The following is an 18,268-nucleotide window of genomic DNA, read 5'->3' on the forward strand; positions in this document are numbered from 1 at the left end:
TGTTAAAATACTATTAGTTGTTGAAATCACACACGCACACTTTAATGCAGATAAATGCAGATTCACCATGCATGGTATGGTCTTTTCGTTTCCTCGGGGAGTAATGGAAACAGCATCAAAGCCAGGCTTGTACCCCTGGCTTCCTCCAAACACACACTGTCAATCTCATTTATTTGTGTTTGTGTGTATTTATGTCTGTATATTCCACTATGTGGGTAGACTATACAGTATATGTGCCACTTTTCCACAAAGGATGGAGTTTGTAGCCTATTGTGTGTTCAAACATCTAATATAAAATAAAACGTGTGGGGAGTCTAAGACAGAAAATAACTACCATTACTGCATAACACTCAACTATCACAAAGACAAGATAGTCTTCCTCATGACCCTGTGTTTTTGTGTGTGTGTGTGTGTGTTTGTATCGGGTTAAGGTATTCAGTGGTCAGATGCTGATCTTCATAGCCATTGTGTAGGGCTGATGAATGGGATTCTACTACTGTATGGAGCCTCTATAAATCTAACAATGTAACCAGGCAGGCTTCTATGGCCCTGACACTCCCCTCCGCTACGCTGGCACCCGTGCCGTCTCTCACTCACACACATAGGAATGTTTACGTAAGTAATCTGATTTCCTGACAGAACATTATGTTTCTGCCCTCCTTTACTCAATGTCTTTGAGGAACTGGTAAAAAAAGCTGCTTCAGAGCATGTTTCCACATGCACGCACACACACACGCGCGCGCACACACACACAATCTGTGGAACCCCTTTCCTTGTGGGAACACAACAAATGTTTGCCATGAAAACATTCATGTTCCCAAACCCTAGCCTCAACCGTAACACCTAAACCCATAGACCTAAGCCAAAAATAGCTGGTTTCAAATGGGACCAGTTACAACTTTCCATATTTTGCTATGATTGTCGGATGTTGCGTTCCACCAGGATAGAAAAATATGAACGCAGACAAAACACAGGTGGAGGAAAGATCAAAACAATATAAATCTATTCGTCAAAATTACATGGAATAACGGAACTCTTCCAGAGTTTCTGGAGCGTTTTCCCTGGGTTTCCAGAGTACAAGAGGGATGTTAGTCTTGGAAGCATTGGTATCATTTAAAAAGTGTAAAGTCAATGTTGACAGTAGCGTGGTACCAGGGTTGCACCCATTCTCTAATTCTCCACTCAAACAAAGCCCCTTTCCTTTTCCTCTCCTGCATCTATTCAGGCACAGTGACAATAACAAGTGACACCAATGCCCCCTATTGACAGAGGCCTGCTATTGCAGATGAAATCCATACATGCATAGAGCCACATGCACACATTTATTAATCTGCACTGAAAACACACTCAGGGCTGCAGTCACAAATACACAATAACTGTCTCCCCGACCGTAAAAACAAATCTGTTTTTCACACCAAGTATGGTATCCCTGGAAAGTTTGTTCCTCTCATGCCTCAAAGAGCCAGAGCAAAAACGAACATTTGTGTGGGATCATAAATCCCTCTGACTGAATGGTGAACTGTCTGTCAAAATGCACTGCTCTCTCACTCAGGGAGAATGAGGTAGCAATAGGTAGAGTTAGAATGTGGGCAGCCCAATTGATTGTGATATATAGCAGATTCACACTCTCACCTTGTCTGACATCTTCGCCAAAGCATGAGGGAAATGGCAATGTCTTGACAAGGAGGGCTTTATATATGCATTTTTAACCTGATGTTTTCCCCTTTAAAAAAGCCATGGGTATGATATGGGTATGCCCATCGTTGTGGACCAGCATAAAAAACCCTTTAAGACTGCACGCTAGTAACAACATATAAAAGATAGGTGTAGCTCTGTCTAACCTCCATTGTGTAACAGAGTCCAACCAGCAGGTATTTGGAACCAGAGGGACCTAAATCAACACAACCTTGAACCTGCCTTCCTTCCAGAGAACATACTGCTTAGTAAAGGAAAAACAGGCCGAGTTCCAGACATTAAAATGCGCCCACACCCATACACACATACACATGCGCGCACACACACACACACACACACACACACACACAAAACAACCACGTACCTTTCTAATTCTGTTTAACAGCACATTAACATGGAGTTATTCAATAAAAAAGTGGGTAAATATTATCTCCCTTACTGTATCTTTAACAGTCTGTAGTGAAAACACTGCTACCATTTCAAGACCATGTACTGTCAATATTATGACTGACTTCCCAACCAAGCCAGAAGAACTGCTGTCACACTGGTGTTAATAGTCGGTCAGTGTGTGACAGTGACATGTGTGTGTGTGTGTACACTGTCAGTGGTGTATGTAGGGTTGTTGCTGTCCAGACCCACACAGAGTAGAATCTTGGTCTTGGACCAAGAAGACTTGTTGTTCCCAAATTGATGTTCAGTATGTGAATGTGTAAGTGAGTGTGTGTGTGTGTGTGTGTGTGTGCAGGCAAGAGAGACTAATAGGGCAACAGACTAACAATCCGGAACATTCCAATGGTTTATTTTTGTCCCTGGACTGAAACATATGTCAAAGATTTCCACACATATGGTGTGTGTATTCCACACTCTAAGCACGCATGTAGTATGTGTTTGTGGTGTGTGTGCGCGCGTGCGTGTTGAGTGGCCCCCATCAGCCAGCGTGAACCTACTTGACGTTGGTGTTGGTACAGATGATGTACTCGATTTCGTCGGAGTAAGGGTTCTGGAAGGTAAAGGAGCTGGTGCGGATTAACATCCATTCTCTGTTCTTCATGCGAAACCTGTACATCACCGACAACACCTGGCCCTTAAGCTTCACCACCTCGGGGAGGGACGGGTAGAGAAACAGAGGTTAGAAATGTTCCAGACACCGGCCCCTTATCAAGGTCACCATCTAGACACGGGGGGGGGGGGGGGGAGAAGAAAAGATCACATTGCGGAGAGGACAGAGAGGAGAAAAGGGGTGCTCCATGTTGGGGGGTGGGAGTAAGAATCTGGTGGACTTAAGACATGTTGTTCCACCCAGGCTAATCTCCCCATCCCTTTCCTACCGTGACTCTACCATACCTCGCTGAATGCACGCACAACGACCTCTGATCATTCTCTTCCATTTCCACACCAACAAACCTCAGCTGTCAATCTGAGTAATGGACATGCCGCTTTCCATCCGGATGTGAAAGGCTTTTCAAATGGGGGATCTGAAATGGGTTTCTGAAATGGGTTTCTGAAATGGGCAGCTCTGCAGACAATTTCAGAGACATGGAAGAGTACCGTTCTTTTACATTGAGAGCTTGAAAGCAAAGCTTCAGAAGTTGAATCTAATGAAAAATACAATGATTTCCCATTTATTTGATCACACCTCACGTGCATTAGGCATCTCAGTGGTTACACGTGTTCCCTACTAGTCACACCTTATGACCGGGGACCTCAGTAACAGAGAGATAGGGGACCAGTGTTTTTAGGGTAATGGAACAGTACTCCCTAATATGTTGAGCACTATTCTTGAATGTAACCTGAGGCGATATCTAGCAACCATGTCTGTGTGTGTGTGTGTGTATCAGTGCATCATGTAGTTTTTGTGTGTGTGTGTGTCTCTCTGTGGTCCTTATGACTCTGTGTGAGATTCTATCCCAGGATGTGAAAGCCCAGGGCAATACAGGACTACAGCAGAGTGTGTCCCAAATGGCATCACTTTTGACCCCAGCATGCACTACAAAGGGCATAGTGTGGGATTTGGAATGCAAACAGCCCAACAATTATTCCAATATATGAGAGTCAAAAACCGAGAGAGTCACAAGGAGAGAGGTACAGAGGAGAGGGAGATGGAGGGGTAGAGAAAACGAAAAGCATTTGAGCGTATATGTTTTTAACAACCCTCATCTCCATCTTTGAATCTTTCATTACCTCCACTAAAGTGGTTCCTGCATGTTACGCGTGCCTGGGGGTGTCTGTCTGTCATTACCAGCCTTTGATGTTTTATAATGGATTAACTGTCAGTGGGCCGGGAAAACAAAAATAGTTTTCTGCCTTGGAATCCAACAGTGTTGCAGAAGAGTCAAATGCATTATAACCAATTAGAGCTGACATTCACAGCAGAGAGCTTAAGCTAAGCCATGTGTCAATACCTGAAGACACAGTTAACAGACCCATCCACCTGTCCCTCAGTCTGTCTGTCTGTCTCTGGCTGCCTGCCTGTCTGACTCTGGCTGCCTGCCTGTCTGACTCTGGCTGCCTGCCTGTCTGACTCTGGCTGCCTGCCTGTCTGACTCTGGCTGCCTGACGACCATGTTCTGCTGAAGTATGGCTTTGACTCTGACCTACTGCTCTTTCACCAAAAAAAAATAACATCATCTTATTTCTCCATGCAATGCTCTGAACTTTTCCCCCTTCTGATCATGACGCCACTGCTGACAGAAACCGTGTGAAACCATTACAGATGAGATGCCTATAGGCTCGTGGCTCGGCTCTTGTCTTCAGGCTGGGCAGATGGAGGCAGTCCATCTGTTACCTTTACTTCACCAGGTCGGCTCTTGAGCGAACCATATCTATCAGAACCACCATCTGGTGAGCGCCCAAAAATAATGACGATCCAAATGGTTCTCATGCTAAAGATGACTTTGACCCCTGATCACCAGGGTGTTTCTGCCCGTTCCATCTTACTGTGGTAAATTCCAGCCACTTTCCCCCGTATTTCCCTATTTTCCAAAGGGGCCTGGTTAAATGTAATGCCCCGTGCAGGGAACAGGGTGTCATTTGGGGCAGAAACCCATTTTCTTTGAAGAGGGCTGTCTGTTTTAATGGGCTGTCTGTTCTACTCAGTCCAATTCAATGGTAATGACAGACTAGTGGTGTTTAACGCCTCTCGTTTCACCTCCGGGTGACAGGGTCAGGAGAGGACCTGAGTGGAACCACTGGGGTGTGATAGGGAGACAGATGTTTTAATGAGTCGTCTCTCCGCCAGACAGAGTCATTACAACTAGTGGTTGGACCTCTCTCTTTAACACCACCCCCCTCTCTCTATTTCGCTTTACTCTCACCGTCTCTCTACCACAGTCTCTCCTACCAATCCCTCTCGTTTTATGTCCCTGTCTTCTGATCCCCTCTCCTTTCCCATCTTACATCTTTCCATGAGGGCTACGGGGCGAATCCCCCATTGCAATAATTGTACACTATTAAGCACGTCAGAATGGTTGAAAAGCACCGTGAAAACACCACTGGGCAGCGGCTCAGTCACAGCGGCCGTTCTGTGTATCTCCTATTCACCCCTCTACCAATCCCTTCCTCGTCACCTCCTCGTCACCTCCTCGTCGTCCTCCTCCGGTGGTGCCCTGCCCAAAGCTCATTTGGTCTCTCGGTGATCCCTAAGTGGCTCTTATCCCCCTCGTCCCCCACGCCCCTCACTTCATTACTGTGGTGCTCCTCTACCCGTGGGTACCTGTTGAAAGCTCTCCCTCAAGTGACTCTGGTCCTCCGGATGACAGAACTCCAGGATGTCTTTCCCCAGCAGGTCCTACACAAGACACAATAGACATGCAGAATGACATTTACAAAGCCACACACTTGAGATCAGTGTCCAATGATGTTCACATTTTGTTGAACATTTTAATATCCATTCAAGGTGATTCAATTTGAACACTTTTGGCACTAAAAACCTTTCATAACACACTACAAAACAGAAACCCAATTACACACAACCACACGTACTTTCTTGGGAGCCACAATGACAATTTTAAATGAATATTTCTTCCTTACATTTCATCTTGGACTAAGTTCACCCTGACTGGGTTCGGGAAATCACCCAAGCGGACATTAAAAATCTATCAGACCATTAAACATGAGGCACGGACTTATCTCCATTCATTTCACTCTCCTAGCTTAACACTGCTGAAAGGAGAAGGGTGGAATGGGCGAGAGCGGACTGACCAAAGGAATTCCGACAACACACTGCCTCTAAAAATTAAGTCTTCAAATTAATTCAATAAAATCGGGGAAAGTTACAGAAACGTTTTAAACGTGGCTGCCGACTGTCTCATGCTAAATAACCCAACGAGTCCACTTGCACTGATTGGTCGAGGGCTGAGTGTTGGCCGAGGAGTGACACATCTGATGGAATACATTGATTAAGTATTGGGATGCAAACGAGCCCCCGTGTGCTTCATCAGCATCGCACCAACACCCCCCTCCAGAGAAGTTCCAGAACCTTCCGGAAACCAGCCAGCAGTTCCAGTCCCGCCCCTGCACAGCTGCGCACCATTTGGACCTCGTCTGGGGAGGCATAAAGAGACTCCCTGGCAGCTGCTCAGGGGACAGGTTGGAGAAGACAGAATGCAGCCTGAGTCATACTGATCCCACCGCTGCGCCACCCCGGAGATGCTGGAGCCGTCAGAGTAAGACCGGAGAGGCAAGGTGCAGAGACCACTCCAGATTCCACTGTTAGACTGACGGGGGTGGGTGGGGGGGGGCAGTTTTAGTGCTGCAACTAACAACTAGTTTGATGATCGACTAATCCGTCGATTACTTCGATTTACCGGATACAAAAAAATACATCAGTTCTAGAATTAAGTGAAAATGTTATAAAACAAAAATGTGCAAAAGCTGAAGGGTCATCATAATATAATTTTCAAGACGGTTGGAAGAGCATTCCAGGGTATCATGAAGCTGGTTGAGAGATGTTTGACTGACACTGTAAATGGTAATGCAAATTGTAATGGATGTAAATACCTCAAAGTTTCTGTTGTAGAGAAATATAGAACTCACCAAATGTGATGGGTTAATGGGTTAATTCATCAGGAATGTTGTGAATGCTTAGCCGGAGCTGCTCAACTATGCACAAACCCAACAGGCTCACGTAGATCACCGGTTTGTTGGTGAAAAACGTGAAGGTAACTCTGCCATGGATTCAAGTTGAATTATTTCTCAATTAAAAACGTAACACCGTGACTATGAATTACAATGACTGACGAACTTGTATTAACTTGCCGTGCAGAGCACCACTCATCTTCTGTCATCATGGCTACAACGCGTTTTCTCTTTAAATGGTCCTGCATTACAGTTGTTCTCCGGTGCCATGAGAGTTCAGCCTGGCATATTTTGCAACAAATTGTTTTCATTTAATTCCTTAATGAAAAATGATCCCATACAGTAGGCTACTTCTGAAGTTCTTAGTCGTACGCAACATCCCTCCGGTCCCAACCAATCCATAATGACATTCGTTGGCAATTTTTATTAATCGATGCTAATGATTTCTATCGATTAGTTGTTTAAGCCCTACAATTCACTTCACGCATCTTCAGCAGATTAGTGTCAAACAAAATAAATTAATTGATTAAAACATCTGGTTTTCCAAGGAATCTTTAGAATTTTTATGGGATGTAAACACCTTAATCAGCTTTCCAATAGGTGCATTTGTGCTGGTACCAACACAATTGGCCCTTCCCTCTAGAGTTCAGATCAATTTAAATTGTGTTTTAAAAAATTTTTTTTAGGCATTCTATGTTTCTGGGTCAAGGAAGTGGTGAAAGACACTAGGGAAATGTATTTCCTGACAGATTCTGACCCATGATGCAGCTGTACGTGTACCGGAAGCAGTGGCTCACACCGCTGGAAAACCCTAGGACATCTAAGGCGCCCACATCCATACACACACACACACACAAGTTTGTACAGCTACCCTCATGGGGACCAGAAAATAGAAATTGCATGCTCCCTTGCCCTAAACTTAACCCTAACCCTTACCCTAACCCTAACCTTAACCTAACCCTAACCTTAACCTCAATAAATTAACATTTATGCCTAAACTTTACCTAGATGGAATGCCTAACCTTAACCCTAAACTTAACCAACAACGCCTGGACCTTAAAGAAACCCCAATTCTAACTATAAAATCAATTGTAAGTTTGACCCTAAACCTAAACCCTGAGCCGGAAATTGACTTTTGCCTCACAGGGACTGGCAAAAGGTCCCAATGAGGTCAATTTTTTCTGGTTTTACTATACTCATTGGGACATTTGGTCCCCATTCGTTCAGTAAGACCTAACCCACACACACACACACACCCACCCACCAAAGTCCCATCAGGTAGACTTATTTCTTGTGTCCAAGTAAACAAGATTATTAAAGAAATCATTCTTGCAATGCGTGTAAACGTTCTAGTCTAAGCATTAACCTGACTATCCACAACAGCTGCATTGTTGAGTGCATGTTAGCATGCCCAACCGTTTCACTACGACTGTGATACAATGCAACGTTCAAGAGCTTGGGCATCATTTGCGCGTTGTACGCCAATGTGTTTTCTATACTCTTCCGCACATACTGCACCAACATCTGACCTAACACGAGTCTAGCCCTCAAAATGAAGTACATTGTGATCGACACTTCAAGCTTCAGAAGACGACTAATATTTAAGACTGTTCAGTGTTAGCACTTCTGAAATAATCTTGAAGAGCAGCAGTCTATCACATAAAAAGGCTTTGCTTTAACTTCTGCTGCCTGAAAACTCCCAGGCACCTTCTGAGACTACTTTATGACCCATTAACACCAGAAACCAGGGTTCACCAAAGCTTCCACAGAAACACACCCGTCACAGATGATGGAACATGGCAGAACAGGTGAAAGAAAAGCCTGTCCACTTCATCTGATCATCAGCTGTTCATATCAAATTCACCTGGGTCAAAATGTTCCTCTGTACTCACCCTTCAAGATCAGCCATGGCTTTTTTATTAAAAACATTTATTATTGCAGACCTTGTCTCGCATCTAAAACTAACACCAGGAATTGTTTTTATTGTAGTAATGACATGGTCCATCAAGCAAAGTAATTCTCTTTTTTAGCACACACTGGTGAATCAAAAACCTATTTTGCGATTAAACATTTCAATTTGGCCTTCGGCTACTGTCATAATCTCAACAAACATTCCCAAGTAACACCCAAAATGTCAAATCAGTTCAAATTAAGATTTTCTGAAGGCCAATGGGTATGATCGTCAAGAAATGACTAAGTGTGTATAAAAGACGACACCACCACAGCCTGCTGGGACCGGTTCTACACAGCTTGAGTGAAACAGTTGATCTATTTAAGGAATAATTAAAGCGAATAGCTCTAATTGTTCAGAAGCTGGGAGCCAGATGGATAAGAGTTAATAAGAATAAAATAGAGGAGTGCTCTGCTAAATATGTGCCAAATGCTAAACAGTGGATGTTGAAAGTCACTTGCCTTCCCACAATTCTATGGGGGCAATGCCCCAGACTGGCAGGCCCTCCTCTAAGGACCTGTGTTTGAAAATACAGTCCAAGTTGACACCTTGGCACTTAAAGGGTTCCAGTACCTGGACTACGACAGGGTTTCTCATACATCATACAGCATTTGGGGTCTGCTGACCTTAGTGGTAAAGTAATGTTACCACTACTAACAGCCATTGAGGTTTTCCAGTCAATTAAATACGATTTTGATGGTGTGAAACATTTAGATGGCGTGAGAAGGATGAGGTTTTTGCATATCCACACTCGCTCTGAGGGAGCCTGACAGAGTGAGTCAAAGATAAGTCATCAATCTGAGGAAACCCTGGAGCAACTTGGTTCCCTGTGTTCCATTCACAGACAGTGCTTCAAGTACGCAGCTTCCATGCTATTTTTCCGTTTTAAATAACCATACAATGCCCTATAGTGATGAGTGGGCTCTGAAAGACCACCACCACTTGGTCATAGCGGTTGTGAGCTCTGACAAATGTTTTGTTCACCTGAATCTTGCCACCTGCAACATGCAAATCATCCATTTGTAAATCCAAACGTTATCCGAGTGTTTCACAACGTCACACCCTGCAACATGCAAATCATTGCGGTGAGTGGATAGGGAGCCGACCTGAGGCTGATATCCAATCACGTTGATGCAACGCGGGTCCACGAAGGTGATGATGCCGTCAGAGTTGTGGCGTGACAGGAACTCTGTGGGAACCGACAAGCCGTTCATATCCATGGAAACAGGAGAACTGGTCACCTAGGAGACGGGAGGGAACATGTCATTGATATGTCGACAGATTAAAAAAAAATAAAATCTGATCAGCTGAAAAAACAATGTCACAAAGGCTGAAAGGCTCAACTGTGGGGCTGTCGCATTTATTAAATAATTGCCTGATTGTGATTATTTGAGCCAGATCGCAATTATTTTTATTAAAACTATCTTTTTGCACAATATTTAGATTCCAAAATCATGTTTCCAATCTGAATAAGGGAGTTTTATGCCAATGTTAGAAATGTCTCAACAAATACCATGTGAATTATGTCAGTTTCCATCAGTTAAGACGGGGTGCCACAGAGTGCTTGACAGCTCTGTAGAAGGTATAGGCACAGATGCTTCGTAATTTCAGGATGTTTAAACCTAGTTTAGAATTGTTTTGCAATGCAACGTTTTGTAATTTCACAACATTATTAATTAAGAGACAATGGGTTTCTGTCGCCTATTTGTCGTATCAACTCTGACTGACAAAAAAAAAGAACACAATTTCCCATTTTGATATTTGCGTCCATAGTTTCTAATTAGATAATGTGCATTAAAATGCATATATAGAAATATGTTGTCCCACTGCATATTTAGGCCTACATTTGAAAATAAAATGAACATGTTTAATTGAATCAACTGAGCGAATCAATGTTTTACTATGTTAGGAAGGCCTACAAAATTGTTTTAGAATGAGCCATTTCAAATAACTAACCTATAATAATGTGTAGTAGAGCGAGAGGTGAAATATTACGATTCGTAGGTAAATGTAATAGTCATTGATTTGCGGTTGCATTTTGTGTGGAGCAATCGTTAACAACATTGATTTAGTGGTAGTTGCAAAGCCAAACATAACTGCACCGCTCTGGGCACATTTTGGTTTTAAGCCAAATGAAGCAATTATTTGGAGGAGTTGAATTGTCGGATTTGCTTCAGAAAGGTGGCAATAAAGAGTGCCAACACCACAAATGTGAAGAACCATCTCCGGATCACCATGTGAATTCTGTCAATATTAGGCTTACACTATAATAGTTGCATAAAATTAACAATATAGACAATTCAATTGCTAATTGCAATGATTTGTGTGACAATTAATCATCACATAAAATGTCGTAACCGTGACAGTCCTACTCTACTGTTAATTGTCAAAATATATATGCCTGAGGAAATCACTAGACCCCAATGTTTTTAATTTCTTTCAGAGCATCAAAGGTCATGTGTCCAGACGTTCTTACATGAACAAGCCTCGGTTCCCACTAAACCCCTGTGAAATTCTTCTGACGAGAGCCGTCTCTTTGGACACATTCATATGTGACCTCAAACCTCTTCACCTTTTAAAACGAGTGATCTAAGAACGCTAAGTGTGTCCTTTCGTGTGAGAATCAGAGAAGGCCGGAAGGCCCAGACTGTTAGATATATGGAAGGAGAGATGAAAGGTGGTTTTCTGAATCAAAAGGGGGTTTAAGTAGTGGTCGTGGCAGAAGACAAAGTCCAGAGCCTCCAGACGCTATACATTATCCTAGGCTGTCTTGGTAAATATCTACACTAAGGGGTTCTGTATGTGTGTTTTTCTCGTCACACTATGCAGGTGAAATGTAGAGCCACTGCCAAAATGATTGGCACACTAATATTGATGGAAAAAACCTGTCTGTGTAAAAATAAACTACCACGTTAAGGCACAGGAGCAAACACACAGGGTCATACCTGCAGCCTTCCAATGGCCACCAGGCAGTATTTACTGGTCTGTCCTGCCTCCGTGTCCTCTTCTGGTATAGTCATACCTGACAGAGAGAGAGAGATGGAGTAGAGATTTAAATACAGAAACAGACCTCAGGATAGCAGCTATCCAATGAAGTATCAGTGTGTTCTTTTTGGATTTCAGATTTGAACTTTGTTTTGGAGAGGTAATGAAAGCACTCTGTACTACAGTACCGTACCAGTGTGATATATGACCTACATTTGTTCAATATAGGCTGAGGCGCAAGCAGATAAATCACCAATGCACACTCTCACGGAAACACACACACACACACACACACACCAACACACACACCAACCATCATGCATGCAGTCAGGCAGTCTCTGAGAATTCATCTGCAAATCATCTAGAATAAATATCCAAATACTTCTCCTTTTCTCTGGACTGCCAGTATCAATAACCATGTGTACCACTGAAGGGAGGGGAGAATAAGCAATAGAGAGAGAGAGCACTTGTTCCATTAACTTTTCCATTTATTTAAATGTGCATATCAATTTCCTACAAGAATGAATTCCATTGTTGTTTCCTTGACAGCACAAAAACAAACACGTATCATGGCAAATGTTTGCAGGGAACACAATCTCCATCTCTCTCTAACACACACACAGAAATGTCAATGTCCTAACAACCTTGACTTGAGAGGAAAAGAACAAATATTGAAACGTAATGAACTGACAGTGATCTCCGGTGGGCTAAAACAGCATCTTGAACATGTTAAATAATTTACTACGAAACTGCCTGTCACTTATTTCTATAAGCCTACATCCCGACACTTGAGACTCACTGGGTGTGCAGGCTTTTGTTACAGCCCTGCACTGCACCACGGATTCAGCTAGTCAAATTTCAGTTACTATTTTATTGATAGTTCACAAAATCTGGATTTAAAATGGCCAGTCACAAGAAACTGACACTTGGTCTCATCTGACATTAAAAACTACAGACCAGAATGTCTTCAGCCTTGCCTTCCGAAAACACTGTTCTGATACCTCTCTCAGAACAATCTCTGCAACCCTAAGTTTACAGAAATCTCTCTCCTCTGTTGTAACCCTCTCTACTGGTGTCCCCCCAGGGCCCCTCTCTACTGGTGTCCCTCCAGGGCTCCTCTCTACTGGTGTCCCCCCAGGGCCCCTCTCTACTGGTGTCCCTCCAGGGCTCCTCTCTACTAGTGTCCCCCCAGGGCTCCTCTCTACTGGTGTCCCCCCAGGGCCCCTCTCTACTGGTGTCCCCCCAGGGCTCCTCTCTACTGGTGTCCCCCCAGGGCTCCTCTCTACTGGTGTCCCCCCAGGGCTCCTCTCTACTGGTGTCCCCCCAGGGCTCCTCTCTACTGGTGTCCCCCCAGGGCCCCTCTCCACTGGTGTCCCCCCAGGGCCCCTCTCCACTGGTGTCCCCCCAGGGCTCCTCTCCACTGGTGTCCCCCCAGGGCTCCTCTCTACTGGTGTCCCCCCAGGGCTCCTCTCTACTGGTGTCCCCCCAGGGCTCAGGTCTAGGTTATCTCCTTTTATCTCCAAACACCAAGTCAGGCAACTATCATCTTGATGATCAATTTCAGCCGACTATCAACCTTCTTACACTGATCTCCTTTTACTTTAGTATCTCCAGTGCTTGAAGAGTAAGAACACTTGGATGAGTTCAGCCTTTAAGACACTAATGAATATGATTTATATGGAAAGGTTGATCGTAGATAAGCACTGTTACTCAGACACTTTAATATCGGTCCAGAAGAGCTGACATGAGACATGAACTATGGGGGATAGGAAATGAAACAGAACCCTCCCAACAACATTCCCCCGGTTCCTGAGCTGTTTTCATGAACCAGAAGAATGGATGAGCTACACCCGCTAGTGCTCGGTAATCAGAACCTTAAGACGACGACAGATTGACAATTCAGGACATTCCACGGGTCTATTTTTGTCCCAGGAATGAAACATATGTGAATGATTTCCACACGTGTGCGTGTGATCGCTGATTCGTGGAAACCATCCAGTGTAGCCTCAAAGCAGTTGAAATAGATTTCATGCTGTGACCCCCCCCCCCTCCCGTTCTTAATCAAAAGACAGGAATGGCAATTCCAGACTGATTTCAAGACGGGGGGTTTATGTGCCTGCAACACCTGAAAGACTAGTGTCAACGAGTGCATCAGAATTCCTGTCTTCTCTCTGACCTCCATCCTTAAAAGAGAACAAACTGTACGTGTTTGTCTGTCTAACTTCCAGAGATTCCAGAGGGATGAATAAAAACATCCCAGACCCTACAATCACCATTAGACTGATCAGTCTGTTATTGAACCTTAGGGATCTATACAAAACAATGTGTAAGGAACATTTCTGTGTGTGTGTGTGTGTGTGTGTGTACCACCCCTAGCGTAAACAAAGTAAACTGTTGACAAAGTCAGGGAGCAATAAGAGTCGATAAGTTTGTGTGTGTGTGTGTGTGTAGCTACCTGCCGGGGGCCAGGCTTTGATGTATCCAGTACAGTGTACCACAGAGTACTGTGCCTCTCCCTCCTTAGAGGGTCCCAGACCGTTCCTAAAAACAGACAACACATTTTACAACAGACACACACACAGACAGACACACAGACACAGACACACACACACACACACACACACACACACACACACACACACACACAGACACACAGACACAGTAGCAAATGCACACAAACATGTTCCTATGACAACTGAAACACTGGTGAGAAGGCATGTGTGAGAACAGAACACACCTGCATGTCACCTGATACATTTTTAACAAGAAAACAGTTGAAAGACAGAGGTGGAAGTTGAAACATTGTGGAGGGGCAAAAGAGATTTATATACTGAAACAGGAGGATGAGGGAGGTGAAGGAGGAGGGAGGACATGGAGTGATGGAATACAGGACAGGAGGTGAAAAAATACATTCTTGAGCTAGATGAAGGGAGAGGAGACAATAAGAGATGCTTCTGCTGGTCCTGGGGAAGGGAAGAAAAAAAGTGAAGGAAATGAAAGAGTCAGAAGAGTTGTCTTTCCCCAGAGGAATGAGAATAACCAAGCCAAGTGAGAGGGGACTTCCGTCTGTCTCACCTGTACCTCTTCCTCATATTGGACAGTCTGTTGAGGGAGATGTGGTCCAGGGGGGCTGTGCCACACCTGAAGAGAGACACACAGACAGACGTATCAGAGCCTCACTGATGGGTCTCCACCCCTCAGGGTCTCTCCGAACCAGGGCAACGCAAAAAAACTCAATCGAAACGGTAACACCTAAAATCAAACCCCTAATGGCTAATCTTAACCATAGTTCTAATACTTAATACTTAACCGCAAGCATCTTTTTTTACTGAGGACTAGAAAAGGTTCCTCACTTTCCACACACCCAGCCAGACATAATTTGGGCTACAGAGGCCCTGTTCAAAAGCACTGCACTCCTCTAAGTAAGGAATAAGGTCCCAGTTTGAATGTAGGACTGTTATTTGAATAGATGCATTGAAGAGACCAATGGAACCCAGGCGGTGGGGATGGGGGTCAAAGAAACACACTGTTGTTGGCTCACAGTCAAATCTACAAACTAACAAAGTGAATATTCTTCAAAATCTTTCATGATGTATTTATTTATTGTAACAGACCCACACAGTGTTCTAGCATGATGTTGAAAACATTGTGGAACAGGTCTATTTACTGAACACATTTTTCCTCAATGATTTGATCTCAGCCACAATGAATTAAGTGGAAAAACTGCTCGACGGTCAGTTGACAGCTTTAATCTGCTGTACTCAAGTCTTTATGGATGCGCTTAATGGAAACAAAGAACCCATGTGACACACAGGTTTCTTTATATTGAGACGACCTGTGATACTGATCAACACAAGAACCTAGCTGACATAATAGTCTGCTGACCCGGAGCTGAAACCATGTTCAAGAAACCATCATTCCTTCCAACTCAGGCGCATGCTACGTTGTGTGTGTAATGTTTTGTATGTGCGGGTGTGTTATGCTTTTTCAAAACGCGGTCACTGCAGAGAGCGGTCATCCCGGCATACTGTTTTCAATTTGTCAAGCTCACGATTAAACAAACCAAACGCACACAAAACGCCGGTCCTTCCAGAAACCGCGATGAGCTTCAGTGTAATGGGGGAGAGAGAGAGGCAGACGCAACCAGCACAAACATCCCCGGTCCTGTGCTAACACAGCATTATGGATGCCAGGGCACATCTGAAGCATTGGGAAGACGCGTGTCGGCGTTCGGGGTTAAAAATAAAACCACTCCTCACAGGGCCTCCGTGTACAAAAACATTTTAGCGGTTTTTCTGTGGGCAGCAAAGGAACCGAGTTCCAGATTTTCCAAGATCATGAGAATGAAATAAACAAGTGTTGCACTCTGGTTTTTAAGGCCGGTTGAAAGGGGTAAGAGGCCCTGTGTGAGCTCACATCTCTGTATGTTGTTATACAAGTAGAGCAAAATAAAGAAAATCTGGCCAAGTCATGACAACTGGTCTGTCTTCAGTAACAAACAGAAGATATTTTAAGCCTGAAGTTAGGATTAGGTCAATGGATAGAATTGGGTTAAAGTGTTAGGATTTATGGTTAGGGCTTAAGGTTAAAATGTCCAAGTTCTGATTAGGGTTAGTTATTTTTTCTTCATGGTAATCAGTTGCTGGTCCTAAACAACTAATTGTCGGTAATGCAAAACCAATGTCATTTTGAAGGTATCTGTCTGTGTGTGTGTGTGTGTGTGTGTGTGTCTGTTTATATTGAAACACAAGCACATAGATAAGTGTACAAAATAAGGACGTCATTGTAAACAGATGCAGAAACGTGAATTCCAGGTTGGATTCCCAACATATTGGAATGATTATAGAACTATGTAGCAGGATATGTCATACAGAATTATGTCTGCGCTTCAGAGACATCCATCACTTCCACCAATCGTCTCTTTACTTCCTCACATGGGGGATAGAACGCATATGCCTGGACGGCTACAGGGTGTGAAATGGGTTACGGCTGCACGCATATCATAGGACATATCCTGAATGCCCTGCTATCAGCTATAGAGCACTAAAAGGCCAATGAGGCTCTGGGAAAAGTAGTGTACTGCATAGGGAATAGGGTGTCATTGGGGCTTCGGCGCAATCTAACAGGAAGGAACTGTGAATCGCACACTGAACGGCTGCTGCTTAGCGACATGGGTGTCTGCATATCGTCACAGGTGAATAAGTCTGAACCTGACAACATTTTAAAAACACGGAGATGGAGACCACCTTTGGGAGCAAGTGTTGCAGCACAGGTGTTTTATTGCGTCACGCTTTTAAGTCTACCACTGATAGGAAGATAGATCAAGGTGGCATATTGTAGGAAACCCTCCAGCACAGAGACCATACACACGGACGCGCATGCACGCGCACACACACACACACACCTCATTCTGCAGATGAAGGATCGTCTGGAACCCATGCACATTCTCATGGATGACTGCTGCCCCTCCTTCTTCACTGTTCCTGTCTTCAGGTCCAGGATTCGCCCTGAGGAGAGAGAAGGTAGAACCTGTGAGATGGGATGCTCACACACATGTATACACACTCACACAGAGGTAGTTTCAGGAACATTTGGTCTCGGTTTGCCTCAGAAAAAGAAAAAAATATTTTGCTCCCTAGTTTATGATTAAATAGAAAGGAAAAACAATTTATTCCCTGAGATTTGGCTTAACGTAATTATTAGAGAGAATTTATCGTCATGCTGTTCAGAGAATATTAGCTGCCACATTATTTGTCTGGACAACAACATGTCTACAGCAAGGCCAAGGAAATGTGTGTGTGTGACAACACAGATCCGTTCCAGAGGGAGTAGCAGCTGACCCCGGAGTAGTTTTCAGAGGAATTCCACTACACATGCTCAGTCTGAGCGGCGTTGCAGCTAATTTGTTTGTGAGATGATTGAGAGCTTAGATCATGCTAACCGCTATCATTTTGGCTCAGCCAGCCAGCAGTCATTTACAAGAACAAGGAGCAGAATGAAACACGCACTTCTTATTACAGCTGTAGACTACACTACAGGCCAGTCTGAAGGCAGGGGGCATTCAACACAAGGAATGTTGATGACAAGTGGGGGCTAAACGTTGAAGCTGGACACATGGACAACCTGCCAGTAACATAAGAGCGACATATGCAACATTATACAATGTTTACTCTGTAAGATCTCAAAGCATACTTGTGGTAATCTATACTGTTCTGTTCTCCAGCAGCGGCGTGTAAATGACGGATCACAAGCCTGGTTTGGCTACAGCTAAAGACTAGATTGTGGTTTTGTAAGGGATTAGAAATCTGGCAAATTTTCCAAAATATTCAGGTCTTCCAGATGACTCCAATAATAGGGAAGGAATAAGCAGGAAATCCTCAAACCAGAAATTTTGGAAAGGACATCAACACTGAAGGCATTCAACATTTTAAAACAGAAGAGGAGCTCTCTTTCTCACTCGAGTTAAACAGTAGTCAGTCGATAAAGACCTTCTCTCCCAAGGGATCCTGGTGCTCTGTGATCACTAGGAGGACAAGTGACCTTCACTGCCCGAGGTTAGGA

The 18,268-nt window shown here is 43.9% G+C and overlaps 1 protein-coding gene across 10 annotated transcripts in view; it reads right to left on the bottom strand.

Annotated features, from left to right (window-relative positions):
• Positions 1 to 18,268, bottom strand: part of arnt2 (aryl-hydrocarbon receptor nuclear translocator 2) — a 52,686-nt gene that overhangs the window by 14,192 nt on the left and 20,226 nt on the right. For all 10 annotated transcript variants that reach the window (XM_010876921.4, XM_010876906.4, XM_010876935.5 and 7 more), the window contains 7 exons: positions 17,112 to 17,214; positions 14,783 to 14,848; positions 14,163 to 14,248; positions 11,668 to 11,744; positions 9,829 to 9,963; positions 5,408 to 5,482; positions 2,643 to 2,794 (listed from right to left, as the gene is read on the bottom strand). In XM_010876921.4, coding sequence (XP_010875223.1) covers positions 2,643 to 2,794; positions 5,408 to 5,482; positions 9,829 to 9,963; positions 11,668 to 11,744; positions 14,163 to 14,248; positions 14,783 to 14,848; positions 17,112 to 17,214 — 694 coding nt within the window. The remainder of the gene's footprint in view (positions 1 to 2,642; positions 2,795 to 5,407; positions 5,483 to 9,828; positions 9,964 to 11,667; positions 11,745 to 14,162; positions 14,249 to 14,782; positions 14,849 to 17,111; positions 17,215 to 18,268) is intronic.

This window comes from Esox lucius, chromosome 2, assembly GCF_011004845.1.
Source record: "Esox lucius isolate fEsoLuc1 chromosome 2, fEsoLuc1.pri, whole genome shotgun sequence".
NCBI lineage: Eukaryota > Metazoa > Chordata > Actinopteri > Esociformes > Esocidae > Esox > Esox lucius.